At 35.3% G+C, this 19,213-nt stretch overlaps 3 protein-coding genes across 3 annotated transcripts in view; 2 read left to right on the forward strand and 1 right to left on the reverse strand.

Moving 5' to 3' along the window:
- The window catches only part of LOC136812278 (uncharacterized), a 277,042-nt gene that overhangs the window by 166,887 nt on the left and 90,942 nt on the right, over positions 1-19,213 (reverse strand). The gene's annotated exons all lie outside the window — the stretch shown is intronic.
- LOC136812286 (uncharacterized) lies at positions 103-6,407 on the forward strand. Its single transcript, XM_067068780.1, has 4 exons — positions 103-361; positions 3,022-3,280; positions 5,260-5,477; positions 5,862-6,407. The coding sequence occupies exons 1-4, from the start codon at positions 196-198 to the stop codon at positions 6,125-6,127; spliced, it is 909 nt and encodes a 302-aa protein (XP_066924881.1). The 5' UTR covers positions 103-195; the 3' UTR covers positions 6,128-6,407.
- LOC136812294 (uncharacterized) lies at positions 11,911-13,095 on the forward strand. Its single transcript, XM_067068788.1, has 2 exons — positions 11,911-12,113; positions 12,509-13,095. The coding sequence occupies exons 1-2, from the start codon at positions 12,017-12,019 to the stop codon at positions 12,778-12,780; spliced, it is 369 nt and encodes a 122-aa protein (XP_066924889.1). The 5' UTR covers positions 11,911-12,016; the 3' UTR covers positions 12,781-13,095.

A 19,213-nucleotide genomic window follows, 5' to 3' on the forward strand; every position in this document is an offset into this window, starting at 1 on the left:
TTCTATTCATAAAATAATCATGTAATATCTCGAGGGACATATTCATCTATTCAGAACAATGAATCCAAAAATCAATAATCTAGGTTAACAGTCAAACAGCAGATATTCAAAAAAGGTCGTCGCCGGATGCTTCTGAAAAAGGCGTTTTTGATTGTACAATCATGTAAATTTTTTTTTAGTAAATAAAGAATAAAAATGTTGGTTATAATACCTATTGGGTTGATCCGCAGTCTCTGCTGTCCAGAAAGAAGCCCTTCTTATTCCTATCACGGACCACCAACTGTGATAGGACCAAATGGCATGACTACTGTACCGGCTCAAAGAACATTCAGTATGAATGTGAAATTTATCTGTGGGCTAGGTAAGATCTTTATTCATGTTCTATGGACTATATGTTCTTGGCAATGCACGATGAGTAGACTAGTTTCCATACATATAAACTTTATTATTTTTTGTTTTTCCTTGGACACCTGGTAAGATACTTTAAGTGCAGTTTAAGTCTAGGTGTCAGGCAGCCATATTTTATTTTCGCTCACCTTCGGTATGGCTAGCATGCCGAAGGATATTTGATAAGGAGCCTGCAACTTTCAAGATGGAGAATTAATATATATTTTATGGAGTAAAGACATGCAGATAGTGCATACTAAAAAGTAACTTCAAATTAGTCTCGATCAATTGTTATCCCCGGAACAGTAATGTCAACCCTCGGCTGACATTTGGAGGTTCTACCGAGATCCTAATGGGTCTCGGACCATTGTGCTGTTCTGGGGAATGTAATAGAAATGAGAAAATCTGAAGATTCTTTAACAAAGAGATCAATATTGAATGAATTCTTATCCCCGGAACAGTAATGTCAACCCTCGGCTGACACTAGGTCAAATGGCATCGACTCATTGGCGGATTTGGGACAATGGTGCACTCGGGTAAGTTATGGCATGTCTTAAAATTACTAGTCGATCATTTGAAAAAAAAAATTTTTCGAAATTATGATTACGTCAGCAGAAATTAGTGGTGGATTTGAGACAAAAATGCAAGTACATCGGAAACATGCGAGGAGTCCAACGCTCGTTAAAAGACAATGAAATCACAATTATAAGCCTCTCCATGTGATCAGTTCTACACGGTCTAAAACCACCTATGCAACTGTCTGGTGTCTTATAAGTAGTAACTTTTTCTTTAATCTCAAACGCAAAAGCATTTAGTCTGAATCGTAGACCTATACAAAACCCACAAAAGTAGCAGGAATTTTTTTTCTCGATACGGATAAGCTCTTACCTTTTGAAATCAATCAAAGTTTGCTTGCAACATTTTTAAAACGAAAAGATGGCGCAGAATTGACGTTGCGTTTTGTGTCATGCGTTGAAATCCGGGGGTTTGACGTCACTTTTTTACGTCAAAAAGAGAAGCTTTTTAAAATGTTAATGTTTTTAGCACTTTTGTATCATCACTATCTACAGTCTTTGAATTTATTTCAAAGGGCTAAGTTTGGTATTTTTGAAACCCTAAATTTTTCCTCTTTTGATTGATATTAAAATTACATTACGAATGAGTTATGACAGAAAATTCCAAGTTATTTTACAACCAAAACCTTTTTCAGCTATATCCTAAGAAAAGGCAATTTTCTAAGTGCATTTAATGTAAGAAATATTTGTCTTGTAATTTGGCACCCCTCTCAGAAGAAACTTCAGTTCTTTTTCTTTCCAACGATGTATAAATATCTATGGGTTGTAATGATTTTTCTTTACGCTAGCTTGGCTAAAAGATTTGTCACTCCTCAGACCCCCAAAAAAATCCAGCTGGTAAAAATTGACGTTACTCACAAAAAAGCTTGTATTGAAAGGGTCACCTGGACCCAAATTTGGCACCTATCCCTGGAGAAAGTAGATAAGAAATGCCAAAAAATGATGTGTAAAAGCTTATATCTTGTAAGGGAATTTTAGTACGCACTGGTCCTCTGAAGTTTCATGAAATGCAAAATGCAAAGTTTTATGTTGTTTTTTCTCGAAAGCATTTTGTTTTGAGTGCATTTTCAAGCAATCTAGAGCTCAAATTTTCAAAATTTCTCGCCTCGGGCCAAACCATCGTTGGCCCTTGCGGTGTCACTTACCTTCAGCCCCTACCCTGAGTATCAGAGGTTAAGTTTTCAAGGAATATATTAACCTCTGAAGACCAATAATAGAAATTTTATCGCGCATGTGTTAATCTAATCACTGTAGAAAGAATCAAAGATGAAGAGCAAATATTACCTTATTAATGTCTAGCAGACTGTATCAGTGTGCAGTTTACTATTTACGAATTCCCCAAAAACCTCCAAGTGTAATCGAATTGAGTTTCTTTCGAAAGAAATCTTTTACATGATCCCCAAATGTATAACAGTAATTACTAAACTATTAATAGTGGAATGTCACTTTTAATTGAATCGAAATAATAGACAGACTTTATGTTATGATTCTCTATCTCTGACTCTTTTTAAAAAGCATTGATGATATTTTTTTGTTGTGTTTTCAACGACGGGAATAAAAATATCAACTTTGAACTTCATCCAAGATCTTGGATGGTCGTCATGGTTACTTTTGTCTTCGTTGATTGCGCGATGCATAGAATCTCTATTCGTCGGCACAGCGTCAATATATGATTTTTACCTGTGCTTTTCACGGTATTCAGCCCCCTCAATATAAAAATGCTTCCTACGGCACTGTATATATTCATAATTAATTCAACTAGAACTTTGTACGAGTTCCAATCCTATCATTCATTTCGAAATGATTGGAAAACCGTGAAAGTTATAACCATCGATGTTATAACCTTTCTTTTGATATTGTAATTAATTAACGCAAAGGGGGATGGGATTGCAAGTCGTACAAACGAATAAATTTGGGCAGATTTATTGCTATTTTTAGATTCAGTGCATTGTGCTATAGGGGTGATATCATACAGTGTACGATTTGGAATCTCTGATCGAGTCAAAGCTCCTCATATACTATTCAAACTTTTTCAAAATCTTTAATTATATTTTTCTAGGGATTACGCAAATTGTGATCGGACTATTAACTGCTGTCTTGGCGATTGTTGCAAAAGCAGTTTTCCATCATAATTATTCGGTGAATGAAAATTGTTCTGGCATCTGGTTTGGTATCTGGATTTTAATCACCGGTATTGTTGGTGTGATGTCGGCCAAGAAGCCTAAACAAACATCTATTAATGGTGTCAATATGGGATTCAATATCGTGTGTTGTGTCGTCTCGTTTTTTGTTGGAAGATTTTTCTTAAGTGGCTTTGTGTAAGTATCCTAATTCATAAGATTCGTGTATCTGTTACAGTATATGGCCCCCAAAACGGAGACGGCCCCCAAAACGGAGGCTTTCATTAAAATGAAGATTCTGACTTGTAGATTTATCAGAATTTAACGATTTTTGTTTATTTTGAAAGAATGATGGTTATACTAAAAAATGAGCATGTTTTTGATGGTTTGAGACAGATTCAAAATAACATATTTGCGTCTAAAGGAAATATTTTAACACCAAAATTAGACAAAAATTGCATATAACTCACTCTAGCTCCTTGGATATTGAAAATAAGTTATGAAAACGGGGTATAGGAAACTTTCTACACCTAATGCCGTTTAGAAAATGCAAATACATCTGTGACTTTAGAGGCTGGATAAAAGATATAGCATCTTGAAGGTCAACCAGTATTTTGGAGCCCTAGAATCAGCATTGACAAAACCGAAAATTCTAAATATGAAAAAAAGCAAAAAATCTTGGAATTCTATTCCTATCACCTTAAGTTAATAGTTTATAGCAAAAAATTAACATTATATATAAAATTTTTCGCTGAATCAGCAAAAACAGCAAATACTGTCATTTTTTTGCAAAATATTGGAGAAAAATATCTTTAAAGCTTAATATTTTCAGTTTCAGTTAAGCTTTTTTTCTAAAATTTTCACAACTTATTCCATACATGAATGGAACTATTTTCAAAAGAGATTTGTTTTCAAAAACTTAATTAAGACGTTGTTAAATCAAAATTGTCATTTTGAAAATTTCTAATTTTTCAGTTTGGACTTTGCAATGTCGAAAATCTTGAAATATTTCATAAAAATCATAAATCTTACAACTATCGGGTCGTAAATTTAAGGGTAAACACAAATATGTTCATAGTTTTTCCCCCTATTACCCCTGGGCTTAATAATTTGATTTTAACTACACCTCCGTTTTGGGGGCCCCAAACCTGCATTTTGACAACCAGGGGTATACTGTAAAAATTTTATCAAATCAATTTATGCCCAAAACCCTCTAAATCATATTTCAAAACTATGGTCAAAATTTTGTATTCATATCTTAAAGATATCTCGAGAAATCGCTAAAATTTCAAACCTCCGTTTTGGGGGCCATTAGAAAAAAGCTACCTATCTTTAAGCGATTGAAAAATATTGTTGAAATTGAAAATTTTGAAAAAGAACATCAAGGAAATAAAGTAGAGATGTTAAAGGTTTTCATGCAGCAAAAATTTTTGTGAAATCTCTTTTCCTCTAGATTTGAGAGACATTTCAAATTTGATCGCCGTTTTGGGGGCCACATACTGTACATGCTATTTTTTATTCAATTTAAAGAGAAAGAATGCACAAATCTGTGCATATTTCACTTCGAGAAGGATGCTCAAAAAAGTTTTTGTAATCATTCAAGAACTCAATAAGAACTCGTCATTTTTATAGAGAAAGATTATAAATAATCTCACTTCTCAAAAGAGTTTTCAATGATAAAAAAGTTGATTACTACGGGGTATAGGTAAAAAACTTTGCCATCAGTATCATAGGTTTTTTCTTAGTCACCGTAGGAAGTTATAAAATACTCGAAAAAATACTCATGAGTGAAGAACAATGGTATTGATAAAGGAGCCCCCAGTCACCTTTCAAATCGCGCAATCCCGCGAAAAAAATTCCAAATCACGTTATCACGAATTAAATTTCCTTTCTATCACGATCACGTTTGTTCCTCCGATCACGCAATCACGCACTTTAAAATCTTAAATTACGAAATCACGAACCTGAAAATGATGCCAATCACACCAGCCATGATGAAAATAATCATTTTCTCATAAAAAAAGACCGTCTCTTCTGTAACCCATACTGGCAACCTGACAACTCAGTAAAATCATCCCTAAGTTGTGCATTTCCCATCCCCAAGTGTCCCCTATTGAATATTTAGTCAAAGTTAGCCCGTTGAAAATATCAAAAAATTTCTTACTTCTTCTTTGTAGTCATTACAAGGATTGCAATTTGTTAGATGTATATGACAACTTAAATGACACGTACGATTATCAGCTCTTCCGAGATTGTTACGACGATAAGAAAGTTGGTGCACCAATTTTTGCCACAATCATGGGTCTGATGATCCTTGAGTTTATCATTTCCATGACCATCTCAATCACTTGCTGCCGAAACTCAGGTTGTTGTTGTCGATCAAATACCTCAGGAGGTGAGTAAATGGGCATTCACTTGCAACATAACCACATTACTGTCTGGAGTACCTGGGTGAGCACTCAAATCGAGAAACAGTATATGCAGGCAACAATCAGGGTCTCGAAATTGAACCCTTTGAAAGTGAAAATTTAGCAAATATTGGGTTAATTTGGGTGAAAAATCGACTCTGTCAGTTTCTTGGAATTTTCTGTTCATTTTACGACAAAAGATGGTCAGGGGGTCAGATTTCCCAAAATCTCCGTTGTTCTCACTTTTTACACCCCCTTAGACTGCTCGTTTCGGTCCTTACAGTGCATTCTAGAAAGCCTGAAAACGTACCCTTGGGCTCATAAAGCACTGTAAAGTTCAATTATGAAACATTTTAATGTTGTCATTTAAGCATTGGTTATGAACGAGCACCCAACTCCTACTGATCTCGTCTCACCTAATGGTGTTGTCGTTTCTGGTCAATGTCAATACCCTGGTCAACAAGCTTTTTACCCACCTGCTGCAGGCTACCCACCACAATCACAAGTCATCTACCCTGCTGGCGTCTATCCAAATCACCAACAATGTGTTACAACCACAGCGCATATGGGAGGTGTTCAGAATCTTGCTTATTCTAACCAGATGACACATGCCCAACTACCTCCATATGCAAAGTAGATTGTTTGAAAGTTTTGTTCAATGGAAACGTCTACCACCACAAGTACCTGACAACATATTCCAATATTTCTGATGACCGACCTCGAACAAAAAAACTTGAAAATGTAGAAGCAGAAAATTACCAGTAAAAAAAGCAACTGTCAGTAAAATAACCCAATAAACAAATGAAGTTTGGTAATGTATTCCAACGAAAATATTATGTAATTGTTATCATATCATTGTATTTAAATACTCTTTTCCTCACTTAGACTAGTAAACTAGTCGGTTATTACTTATAACCTTATAATAAAACTGTCAATCAAATAATGTAAACACTAATTAAATATTCAGCGTGCATGAGAGAAAAGGAAAATAACCGACTAGAAGCTACTTCCAACGCCTTTTTTTCTTCACCTAAAATCGTAAGGAGAGACATACAAATTTCTGTGTGTCTGACCCGTGCGGGATTGCATTTATTTTCCTTTCTGTTTATTGCGTTTTTAGAAATGCTTATATTTATTAATATGTTCCCATGTTCAATGTTACTATGAAATATCATTTAGTCAAAAAAGTTGGATGGATTCTCAAAAACCTAAAAAAAGTTGTAAAATTAAACAACGTTTTTTGAGGGAAATAGCTTCTAGTCGTTGAAATTCAGAAAAGAGAAGCAACTTCACCCCTTCGATTCTTTTTATTTGGAGCTTGATTTTTTGTATATGAGTCTGTTTTCAACGACTAGTTTACTAGTCTATTCCTCACTATGTAGTTAAATATGTATTTTATAGGGTTGCTTTCTATCCGTGAATCCTTTCTGTATGTATGATTAAATAAATGACCAATTTAACCTATTTTGCTTTGTATTAAACCATATATCGTTTATAGAGTCGTTTATACTTATCGTTTATGTGATATGATAATATACGAGTTGCGAGTTACGAGTTACCAGTTACGAGTTGCATTTAGAACCACGAGTTGCGAGTTACTTTTTACAAGTTACGAGTTACGAGTTGCATTTTAACAAAATAAAATCGCGAGTTACGAGTTACGAGTTGCATTTTAATTCACAAAATTCGCGAGTTGCAAATTGAAAGTGCGAGTTGCAAATTAAAAGTGCGAGTTGCAAATTAAAAGTGCGAGTTGCAAATTAAAAGTGCGTGTTACAAATTGAAAAGTCAGTAAGAGTGAAAATTTCTATTGATAAAAGGAAAGATATTTTTTAAATGATTAAATGATTATTGCTGCTCACTATTATACATAAGAAGAGCAAATATTTGGTGGAGAAAGAAAAAAAATGTACAAAAAGTATTTACGAGTGTAAAGAACTGTAGAGAAAAGTGTCCCGGGCGGGGGTAATAGGTTTGGATGCGTTGTTACTAAAAAGGGTAACATGGGGTAACACGGGGTAATAGGGGGTAACAAGGTAACAGGCTGAGAACGATGGCTCTAAGGGGTTGTTTCACCTACAGTAATTATAAGATCACATGCAAAGCGTGTACAATCATGGTTGTAATATTTTAGAAAAAAGGGAAATTCCCACGAATTTTCAAAACTAAAAACGATTTGGAAGTGCTCTTAGTTAGGTCGGAAGGATAGAGTTTTAACGCTAGATTTAAGACTTTAGGATCTGAGGATCCAAAAGTTCAAAAATGGTCCAATACGGCTGATTATGACTGACTATAGCCGGGAAATCTATAAACCGGTGCCAATTTGAAATATCCGATTATATTTAAGAGATGGCCCAAAATCTCGCCCGAACTCCAAATTTTGAAAAACAAGGAAATAAGCTAAATTCTCAATAGATTTTTAACATGATTGTAGAACAGCCATTTGAAAGCTATTGAAGCTTGAATAGGTTGTCGATTTCTATCCTTTTGTGTTACACGTTTTTTTTTTATAAGGAACACGTTTATAAGGAACTCGAGGCTGAAAATGGTCCAAAAAATAAGGAATTGTTAAGGAACTGCTCAGGCTGAGAATAAGAAATCAAGCTTTAAGGAACAGTAAGAGATGGTTATCCAAACTCAGCAGCTATGTAAATAAGGAACTGATAAGGAACTTTGAGGCTGAAATTTTCTGTAAAAATAAGGAACTCCAGGCTCAGAGCAAAGTTAAGGTTCCTTATAAAAAAAAAACGTGTATCAGCATCAAATTTATAGGTGACAAAACCCCAAATAAGTCCTTCGTAGAGTGCCTTTTTCGAAAGTTTTGGGGTAAAAGCAGAAAATTTTAGAAAATTTTGGATTTTCAGTTCCAATCAAGGTCACTCTTTTCGCAAATTTCGGCAAAATTTTTGAAAAACCAGTCCCATGTAGAGTCATATTTTGGAACCTCAGCGGAGCATCCCCGTCAGTCGGCAAGGGTAGTACCCCCCACCCCCGGGGACAAAACCTTTGATGGGATTGCTTAAAGAAGCTTTATATTTGACCATCAGATCATTATTTCATAAAAATAAGTGATTTTATCAACATAAGGACAATAGAATAATTGATTAGAATCTCTAAAACTGCCCTTCCCAAAGTTTGTCTCTTGACAATATTTATCCATTTATATCAAAGGCATCTCATTCTGTACAATTAAAATATTTGGTTTAATAAAGCTTGCAGGTATCACACTTAAGTAGCCTGTCAATAATTTTGTCAAAAAGTGTCACTTTGTCTTGAAAATGACAGGTAACGTCCACTTTATTAAAAGCAACATTAAAGATGTTTCTCGATAGGAAGAAACACGCGCATTTCCTTTCAAAACTTAAAGTTATGTAAAGCTCTGTTTTGTTTTTATACAAAAATGAGCGAAAAAAAGTGTGATTTGAGTGGTTTCACAACTTTAGTCACAAAACGTAAACAGTTTGGCTGAATTTTCCATGCTTTGCTTTGGGTTTAGCTTTTTTTGTGCTGTTATTATTTAAGATAACAATCTCAGACTTGATTTTAATTTGCAGCTCGCACTTTTAATTTGCAGCTCACACTTTTAATATGCAACTCGCACCTTCAATTTGCAACTCGCACTTTTAATTTGCAACTCGCGAATTTTGTGTGTTAAGATGCAACTCGTAACTCGCAACTCGCGATTTTATTTTGTTAAAATGCAACTCGTAACTCGTAACTCGTAAAAAGTAACTCGCAACTCGTGGTTCTAAATGCAACTCGTAACTCGTAACTTGTAACTCGTATCTCGCATATGAAAAATCCTCTCGTTTATAGTCTAAATCGCTGAGCTTTAGGTAGTGGTCTGTAAGGAGCACTCGCAAATCTGTTAGAGGTTGCGAAATATGAGAAACGTTTCTGATATGAAACAAGAACACTTATGTAAAACTAAAACTTTTAACTTTTCGTAATCAGGCACGACGCAACGGGTACGGCAGGTACGGCGGCCGCCGTACCAGATTTTCAAAAAAATACCCGAAGTTTTCCTCTTCGTCGGTCAAATCGCTATAAAATCGCTTAAATTTCCTCATTCGCCGTACCAGATATAAAAAGCTTCCGTCGTGCCTGCGTAACGATGTCGGTAGATGCCGATTGTTATACCTTTTCATACCTATAATCATGTAAATTCTTTTTAGTAAATAAAGAATAAAAATGTTGGTTATAATACCTATTGGGTTGATCCGCAGGCTCTTCTGTCCAGAAAGAAGCTCTTCTTATTCCTATCACGGACCTCCAACTGTGATAAGACCAAATTGCATGGCTACTGTACCGGCTCAAGGAACATTTAGTATGAATGTGAAATTTATCAGTGGGCTAGGTAAGATCTTTATTTATGTTCTATGGACTACACGCTTTTTTTTTTATAAGAATAGTGTACTTTGACTGAGGGTCAAGTATTCTTAAGAAATTGCCAAAATTGAGGGTGAAATATTCTTAACGTATTCTTATTATTTCAGAGAAAAATTTCTTTCCTGGACAGCTTATGTGAGTAACGTAACACACACGAAAGAAAGTACAATATCTCTTTTGTTAAATTATCTGTGTAACTTTTGTTTTACCATTTTCTGAAAAATGACAGTCTTATTCTTATCAATTGACTAAAACTCACCCTGGAGGGTATTCTTAGGGTATTCTTACGATTTGGCCAATTTTCACCCTAATATTCTTATAAAAGGTATTCTTATAAAAAAAAAGCGTGTATATGTTCTTGTTAATGCACGATGAGTAGACTAGTTTCCATACATATAAACTTTTACTATTTTTTGTTTTTCCTTGGACACCTGGTAAAGCTAGGTATTAACTTAAAGTGCAGTTTAAGTCTAGGTCAAATGGCATCGACTCACTGGCGGATTTGAGACAATAGTGCAAGTACATCGGAAACATGCGAGGAGTCCAACGCTCGTTAAAAGACAATGAAATTGCAATTATAAGCCTCTTTATCTGATCAGTTCGACACAGTCTAAAACCACCTATGCAACTGTCTGGTGTCTTATAAGTAGTAACTTTTTCTTTAATCTCAAACGCAAAAGCAGTAAGTCTGAATCGTAGACCTATACAAAAGCCATAAAAGTAGCAGGAATTTTTTTCTCGATACGGATAAGCTCTTACCTTTTGAAATCAATCAAATTCTGCTTGCAACATTTTTAAAACAAAAAAAAAGAAAAACTTTCTCTTTCTCCTGCATCGCGTGAGCACAAGTTTTTTTGTTTATTCTGCCCTGGTCAGCGTAAGAGACGCGCCTTATCATACAGTATATATATATATCAGTGCCGTAGCAACTGGGGGGCAAGGGGGGCTATGCTGCCCCCCCCATAACTTTTTTAAAAATCGTTATTTTGCAAAATGCAAAGTTTTATGTTGTTTTTTCTCGAAAGTATTTTGTTTTGAGTGCATTTTCAAGCAATCTAGAGCTCAAATTTTCAAAATTTCCCCCCTTGGGCCAAACCATGGTTGGCCCTCACGGTGTCACTAAACTTCAGCCCCCTCAATATAAAAATGCTTCCTACGGCACTGTATATATTCATAATTAATTCAACTAGAACTTTGTACGAGTTCCAACCCCATCATTCATTTCGAAATGATTGGAAAACCGTGAAAGTTATAACCTTTCTTTTGATATTGTAATTAATTAACGAAAAGGGGGATGGGATTGCAAGATAAAGCAAGATAAATTTGTGCAGATTTGTTAATATTTTTAGATTAGGTGCGTTAGGGGTGATATCATACAGTGTAAGATTTGGAATCTCTGATCGAGTCAAAGCTCCTCATATACTATTCAAACTTTTTCAAAATCTTTAATTATATTTTTCTAGGGATTACGCAAATTGTGATCGGAGTATTAACTGCTGTCTTGGGGATTGTTGCAAAAGCAGTTTTCCATCATAATTATTGGGTGAATGAAAATTATTCTGGCATCTGGTTTGGTATCTGGATTTTAATCACCGGTATTGTTGGTGTGATGTCGGCCAAGAAGCCTAAACAAACATCTTTCAATGGTGTCAATATGGGATTCAATATCGTGTGTTGTGTCGTCTCGTTTTTTGTTGGAAGATTTTTCTTAAGTGGCTTTGTGTAAGTATCCTAATTCATAAGATTCGTGTTTTGTTCCTCCGATCACGCAATCACGCACTTTAAAATCTTAAATCACGAAATCACGAATTTGAAAATGATGCCAATCACGCCAGCCATGATGAAAATAATTATTTTACATATAAAAAAAGACCGTCTCTTCTGTAACCCATACTGACAACCTGACAACTCAGTTGAATCATCCCTAAATTGTGCATTTCCCATCACCACGTGGTCCCCCATTGGAACATTTAGTCAAAGTTAGCCCATTGAAAATAGCAAAAAATTCTTGCTTCTTCTTTGCAGTTATTACAAGCATTGCAATTTGTTAGATGTAAACGATACGGCATACGAATATCTGCTCTATCGCGATTGTGACGACGATAAGGAAGCTGGTGTGTCAATTTTTGCCACAATCATGGGTCTGATGATCCTTGAGTTTATCATTTCCATGACCATCTCAATCACTTGCTGCCGAAACTCAGGTTGTTGTTGTCGATCAAATACCTCAGGAGGTGAGTAAATGGGCATTCATTTGCAACATAACCACATTACTGTCTGTAGTACCTGGGCGAGCACTCAAATCAAGAAACAGTATATGCAGGCAAAAATCAGGGTCTCGAAATTGAACCCTTTGAAAGTGAAAATTTAGCCAAATTTGGGTAAATTTGGGTGAAAAATCGACTCTTCCAGTTTCTTGGAATTTTTTGTTCATTTTACGACAAAAGATGGTGAGGGGGTCAGATTTCCCAAAATCTCCGTTGTTCTCACTTTTTACACCCTTAGACTGCTCGTTTCGGTCCTTACAGTGCATTCTAGAAAGCCTGAAAAACGCGCGTACGTACGTACCCTTGGGCTCATAAAGCACTGTAAAGTTCAATTATGAAACATTTTAATGTTGTCATTTAAGCATTGGTTATGAACGAGCACCCAACTCCTACTGATCTCGTCTCACCTAATGGTGTTGTCGTTTCTGGTCAATGTCAATACCCTGGTCAACAAACCGTTTACCCACCACAATCTGCTGCAGGCTACCCACCCCAATCACAAGTCATCTACCCTGCTGGCGTCTATCCAAATCACAAACAATGTTTTACAACCACAGCGCATATGGGAGGTGTTCAGAATCTTGCTTATTCTAACCAGATGACACATGCCCAACTACCTCTATATGCAAAGTAGGTTGTTTCGAAGTTTTGTTCAATGGAAAGGTCTACCACTTCAAGTACCTGACAACATATTCCAATATTTCTGGTGACCGACCTCGAACAAAAAAAACTTAAAAATGTAGAAACAGAAACCAGTAAAATAAGCAACTGCTAGTAAAATAACCCAATAAACAAACGCAGTTTGGTAATGTATCCCAACGAAAGTTTTATATAATTGTTATCATATCATTTGTATTTAAATACCCTTTTCTCACTTTGTAGTTAAATTTTTTTAATGGGGTAGCTTTCTATCCGTATGTATGATTAAATAAATGACCAATGTAACCTAGTTTGGTTTGTATCAAACCATATATCGTTTATAGACTCTAGTCTAAGTCGCTGAGCTCTAGGTAGTGGTCTGTAAGGAGCATTCACAAATCTGTTAGAGGTTGCCAGAGACCAAACTTTTTTGGTGTAATATTGATATAAGTCGTTTCAAAAATATTTTACATCTTTGATTTGATTTTACTTGACTTTGATTTAAATTATTCTATGGGTACACGTTTTTTTATAAGAAACCTTAACTTGGCTCCGAGCCTGGAGTTCCTTATTTTGCCAGAGAGTTTCAGCTTCAAAGTTCCTTATCGAGTTCCTCAGCTACTTAGCTGTTAAGTTTGGATTTGCTAAGTGTGTAGCTTCTTTATCAGCATTTTTTGTTTTCTTGACATATTGAAAGGTGTTTCAGCAATATTTTCCGTCTTTTTATTTAAGTTGTTGTAAATGTGTGCAAGTTCAAATTGAACTCTTGCAGTTTCTTAACTTGATATTTTATTTTCACCCTGAGCAGTTCCTTATTTTTCAGACTATTTTCAGCCTCAAGTTTCTTATAAACGTGTTCCTTATAAAAAAAAGTGCGAGGAGCAAAAATTTTCTTTAAGGGCTCTGACCATAGTGAATTTTTATCTTCAAATCTCATAACCGATCTTTTGAATTGACTATGGTAAGAGCCCTTAACCCTTTAAGTCCCAATGTCGTATATATCAGACATGGGCTATGTAATGCCCTGTAATGCCCAGTTTTTGCAGTTTGAGTTAGAAATCGTCTTCCCTGTTGTATTCCTGGGTTCATTACAATATATTTCTCATAGATGCCAGAAATACCTTGGTGTTGGCTGATGCTAGGTCCCCGCCCGCCCTGTCGTGTTCTCAGCTTTTGATAACATGAACGTGAGAAAATTTCATACTGCCTTGAGACACATCCGCGTCACATGTGGGAACCCTACCACTTGAAAACTTGGTGAAAATCCTAAGTGAAAAAGAAACCCTTCAATTTCAGCCTCACTGGGAAATTGGCTTTGATTTCATCCCCATTATTTTGAATTTCAATTGCAAATATCTCCAAAACCTTTCCCACAGTGAATTTTTTAACTGGGAAACATAGAATTTATCTTCCTTTTATAGAAATCTTCCTCCCCAATGTGGGGAAATTCTCACTGGGGCTCTGAGACAGGGGGTCTAGAGAGATGCCAGTTCGACAGATCACTGCTCTTTTACTCCTTTTACTCACTCACTCACTCACTCAGTTTTTATATGGACTATGGAATCCTGCAGTGTATCTTGTTTGGACATCCCTATCTCACAGAAAGTCTTGACGCGAATAAGGGGTAACGCGGAACAAATTGTAACAATACTCATGCTTTTAACATGCTAACCTGTAAAACAAAAAATACAAATGGTCTCACCCAATGTAAAACATTATTAGAATATTTTCTATCTATGATGGCTCATTTAAAGACATTTCTATCATATTATCTATAGACAATTTGTGATCATGACTTTCTTTCGAATTCTCATCCTTATTTGTTTCGTCTCCTGAAATTGCTTCCACAATGGCTGTGATCAAGCTGGCAACACAAGCAAAAATATTCACAAAACAAAAGATTACAATAACAGTTGTCAAAGGCCAATCATCATAGCTAGCCATCTCTTCTGTATCATAAACAAAATCACCAAAGCCTATAGTCAAGATGGTAACAACCATGAAATAAATTCTCTGTATTACCGACAGATGATCGGTATATGGCTTGATGTACATTCCAAATAAAAACATCGATAAGAGTGTCAATACAAACAAAGATATGATGATTTTACGATTAAACCCAATGATTTTCTGACGTTTGAAGACTTTTGTTTCGATAAGGATGATGACGATTTTCAAAGCATCGAGAATGACTCTACCAGCGAACATATGATTGAGGGTACAGACGGTGATTGCAGGGACGGCGTATATGATGGTGGCGATCATTCCTGTATTGGAACGTGGTACGATCCTCCCCCAACCTACATGAAAGTTAAATGGGCATAAGTTAAACATACATTAAAGGATAGCATTTAATCTTCTACCATTTATCTACTCAGCAGCTAAAGCAAGAAGAATAACTTTTCTCAGTCCTCCCGTATCGTCTGAGCACAAAGTCTTTTGTTTATTCTGTTTAGAGAGGCATACCTGCTTTCCATATTAGAGAAGTTAAGCACGGGTTTATTTTGACCGTAAAGTGCGATACCGGAGGCCTGTACATAACTTGCCAAAACAAACCATAAAAGTGAAATCTTATGTAAAGGCCTACGGTATCGCAATTGACAGTCTAAATAAACACTTGCTGCGCTTCGCTTTTATAAAAAAAAGATTATTTTTAATTCAACTATATCAATATTGTATGGTATCTACTAGTCCTTACTATGTATGATATTAGTATGTTAATACACCTTTTCGACCGTAGTCGCGTAGTCAGGCGTGTGCCACTTTTATCCCACTAAACTCTATCTGATCCTTTTTTGACACATTTTTCTATGTCTATAGGTGCGGAAAAAGGACTGTGACGGTTTTAGTGGGATAAAGCGGACAAAAAAATGCCTGCGCGGCAATTGGTGGCTACGATCGAAAAGGTGAATAATGCTAAAGGTTGTGATATATTCTCCTGCCGGACCGGCTGTACGGATCGGAGTTTCTCAGCTTAACTAAAACGTAAGGGTCAGTTTTTTTTCAAAGATTTGGTCTCTTTGGAGGTCTATGCTGCACACTTTCTCCATTCACTTGGTACTCTTTGGTAACACTGGTTTGATTCCACAAAATGGAAAGTAATTGACCTACCTATTGTGAAATGTATTGTAAAAGTATATTCTAACCATCGCATAATGTTTTTGGCTGAAAAATTACATCCATTCTTCTTCTGAGAAACATGAATAAATTCTTTGCAGAAAGATTGAAAATCAACCATGAACATATCCGAGAACATACAGTTATTCGAAATTATAGATTTGTTTACGTTTAGTTGTCCACTTGAATTCTTGGACATATTTGTCGAATTATTACAAAGTTTCGTCAATTTTAAGTCTTGTTTTGAAATTTCTGGAGGAACCACGTCATAACAATATTCGATATACAGGAACATAAAACCACCGGAAAATGCAAGACCAAAGTTCAACAAGAAAAATATAAAGTTTCTTTTAAAACTATGCTTAAAATCTTTTTTATACGATTCCAAACATTTCGTTGTGTCGGTGATGATCATATTGTTGGTGCGTTTTCAATCAGTAACAGAACAAATTATGGTAAATCTAACTTGTAGCCCTTCAAATGCGAAAAAAGATCAAATCAAAATTTTCATGATAATATATTTTACAATTGATATAATGAATTCTAACCATATTGAGTATATATCCAGCAGATGTTTATATGAATTGATATTTTTTCAATTTTTTCGGAAAAATAATTGAAAATGAATAGTTAACATTTAGGCTCATAGTAGGGGGCCAAGCCTGTGGTCCCGTGACATCTTTTTTAAGGCCTAGCCATTTTTAGTCTATTCGAAAGAAAAGTATATTACTGAGATATTTCTGAGAGGGAGGACGCGGATTATAGGCCCGGGAAAACTTTTTATGAACAAAATAGTGACGCCATAGGCAAAACTGCAAGGGAAAATATAATATGAATTCTAATCATATTGAATATATATCCAGCAGATGTTTGTATGAATTGATATTTTTTTCAATTTTCTCGGAAGAATAGTAATTTCTAGGCTCACAGTAATTGTTACGTCGATCTAGCTATCTAAGATCTAACATTAATACACGTTTTTTTATTAGAACCCAGTTTATAAGAACATTGAGACTGAAATTTGTCGAAAAACTAAGAACATCGTAAGAACATACCCAGCCTCAGTTTGGAAAACTACACTTTTTTTTTCTTTTCAAGCAGTTTTAACCGAACTTAGAGATAGAGATTTTCTAAAATCGAGAGTCAATTTATTGTCCAAATTTTACCAGTCAGGGTCGGATACAGGAAGTAGGCTATCTTATTCACGGAGAGTAATTAGTTTCCATATAAGGCAATACGATAATAAAGTGCACTCTCCTCCATTGGTTATAGCCTCCCTCTGTATCCGAGCCTGCCAGTCTTTATTTTTGCATGATATTTTCGATTTAGAGTAGTCTGAAAAATTAAGAACGCATTTAAGAACATTTTAGGTTGAAAATTGCTAAAAAAATAAGCACATCCAGGCTCAGCCAAATTTTAGGTGTTCTAATAAAACAAAACGTGTAGACGACCATATTGATTGTTGGGGACCCCCATATTGTCATCGTATTATTTAAATGGAAAATGACCCGGTTCTTCAATTTTCTTAATGAAATCGAAAAAATAAGATTCGAAAAGTTCTATATTGACCTCTGTGAAACTAATATTAAATTTGCAGTTCATCGATAACGGTCTTTTTACATATTTTCTTAAAGTGGAGCTTAGCCCGAGGGCTGTCTTCACGCCATTCTTTGATTGTTTCACGTTCTTTCTTCGAAAGAATATTATTTCGTTCGTTTAGTTTATATGGACTTTTTTTTTGATTTTGAAAATCGTTAAAATTTACTTAAAATTTAAAATTGTGGAATTCAATTAGTACCACTGCCCCTCTTTTCAGGGTAAATGTAATCCACATATTTCAACATCCAGCATCCTTATTATAAAAATAATGCAAAAGTACTTTTGCCTTCAGTGAATGAAAAGCCATTCTATAACTACGCTCATCAAAACTTTCCAAGTTCTTACTCAAAAACCTCTACACCTAATTTGGTTTGGTTTGTGCTTTATTCGGTTATTAAATTCTCGCCTCTTAGTGTTTGATCCTGGAGAAATCACTTCATGTAGTAACTCAACTAGATAGTGTGGCCAGGGACTGTTCTTTTTCAGTTTGACCCTGTAAAGATATAATGAATGCTACGGTAGTCAGAGTTAAAATGAGTTCCGGTGCTCAGAATAACGTAGGTGTTTATTTGAGCGTATAACCCTTGCAACATTCTCTCAGTGTCTTTGCTAAGAAACGAATCATAATGTGAGTAATAAACGTATCCTTACCAGGAACCTCTTTACTACTTCAAATCAAATATCTTCTGCAATCGTGATTCAAGATTTGGTATGCACCAGAACAGTTCTCTTGAACATTTGGGTCAGTTCTAAATGGTTTTTATATCCCTGCATCTTTATAGTTTTTGGTTAATAGCGATACCAGTGAAATGAAGAAATTTTTGTTTGACTGTTACATAATAATAAGATAAGATATGAAAATGGTATTATTATCGTATATCATATTGGATTTTCAGATTATACACGGTTCATAAATAACTGAAATATATTCAATATATATGTATCCAATTTATCTTCCTCCCCAGTGACGACTTTTTGATTGAGGAGGGTTTTCTTATTTTAGAGGATCCCTTAAAATTGCAGATGTAAACGATAAACTCGGTATACAGATCCCTTGATGGTTAAATCAGAAAGAATTATATTTTGCATACCAAACAATATCAATCTCTAGACGGTTTTCGAAAGAACATTGCACCATATTTTCTTCCGAAGCTTCTTATCAAGTCTACAATCATTATTTTGTGGCAGCCATGCAACATTTTGTTCAGGCATCAACTTCTTCATACATATCATAGATGTTGATTGCTGACAGTGTTCTTTTGTGTTTCCACAAAATCCTGTCGATTCGCAGCAGCAATGTGATATTTGATTCTGTTGTATTGCATAATGCTGCTAAATACATATTTTTAGGTTGTGTATGAGAGTTGTTTGTTTAAATGTAGGTGAAGATTTTTAGTGAGAATGGTTGACTTGATAATTCTGTTGGTGTCCTTCTCCTTCTGCTTGTGTTGCCGGTTTTAAAGCATCCAGCTTGAGCTTGATGTCAACCACGAGTAAAACAAACAAAACAGCTACAACTATTCCAACCATATAAATAGTTGACTTATTCAAAGTCACTTTTGATTGGCCAGCTCCTAAAAAATGAAAAAGGAAAGTTTGTGATTATACCTAGCCCTACATACCTTCTAAACCCCAAAGAGAACAAAAATCTGGGGAAAATGTCTTTGAGGGATTTCCCTCTGATCTATGCCGTAAGGGTTGATTATTGATTT

Source organism: Clytia hemisphaerica, unplaced genomic scaffold, assembly GCF_902728285.1.
Source record: "Clytia hemisphaerica strain Z4C2 unplaced genomic scaffold, Clytia hemisphaerica genome assembly, whole genome shotgun sequence".
NCBI classification, from domain to species: Eukaryota; Metazoa; Cnidaria; class Hydrozoa; order Leptothecata; family Clytiidae; genus Clytia; species Clytia hemisphaerica.

Coding starts and splice junctions, on each gene's coding strand:
- LOC136812294 (XM_067068788.1), top strand. CDS start 12,017: ATGGGTCTGATGATCCTTGAGTTTATCATTTCCATGACCATCTCAATC. Junction 12,114..12,508: donor TCGATCAAATACCTCAGGAG/GTGAGTAAATGG, acceptor TTGTCATTTAAG/CATTGGTTATGAACGAGCAC.
- LOC136812286 (XM_067068780.1), top strand. CDS start 196: ATGTTGGTTATAATACCTATTGGGTTGATCCGCAGTCTCTGCTGTCCA. Junction 362..3,021: donor GAAATTTATCTGTGGGCTAG/GTAAGATCTTTA, acceptor ATATTTTTCTAG/GGATTACGCAAATTGTGATC. Junction 5,478..5,861: donor TCGATCAAATACCTCAGGAG/GTGAGTAAATGG, acceptor TTGTCATTTAAG/CATTGGTTATGAACGAGCAC.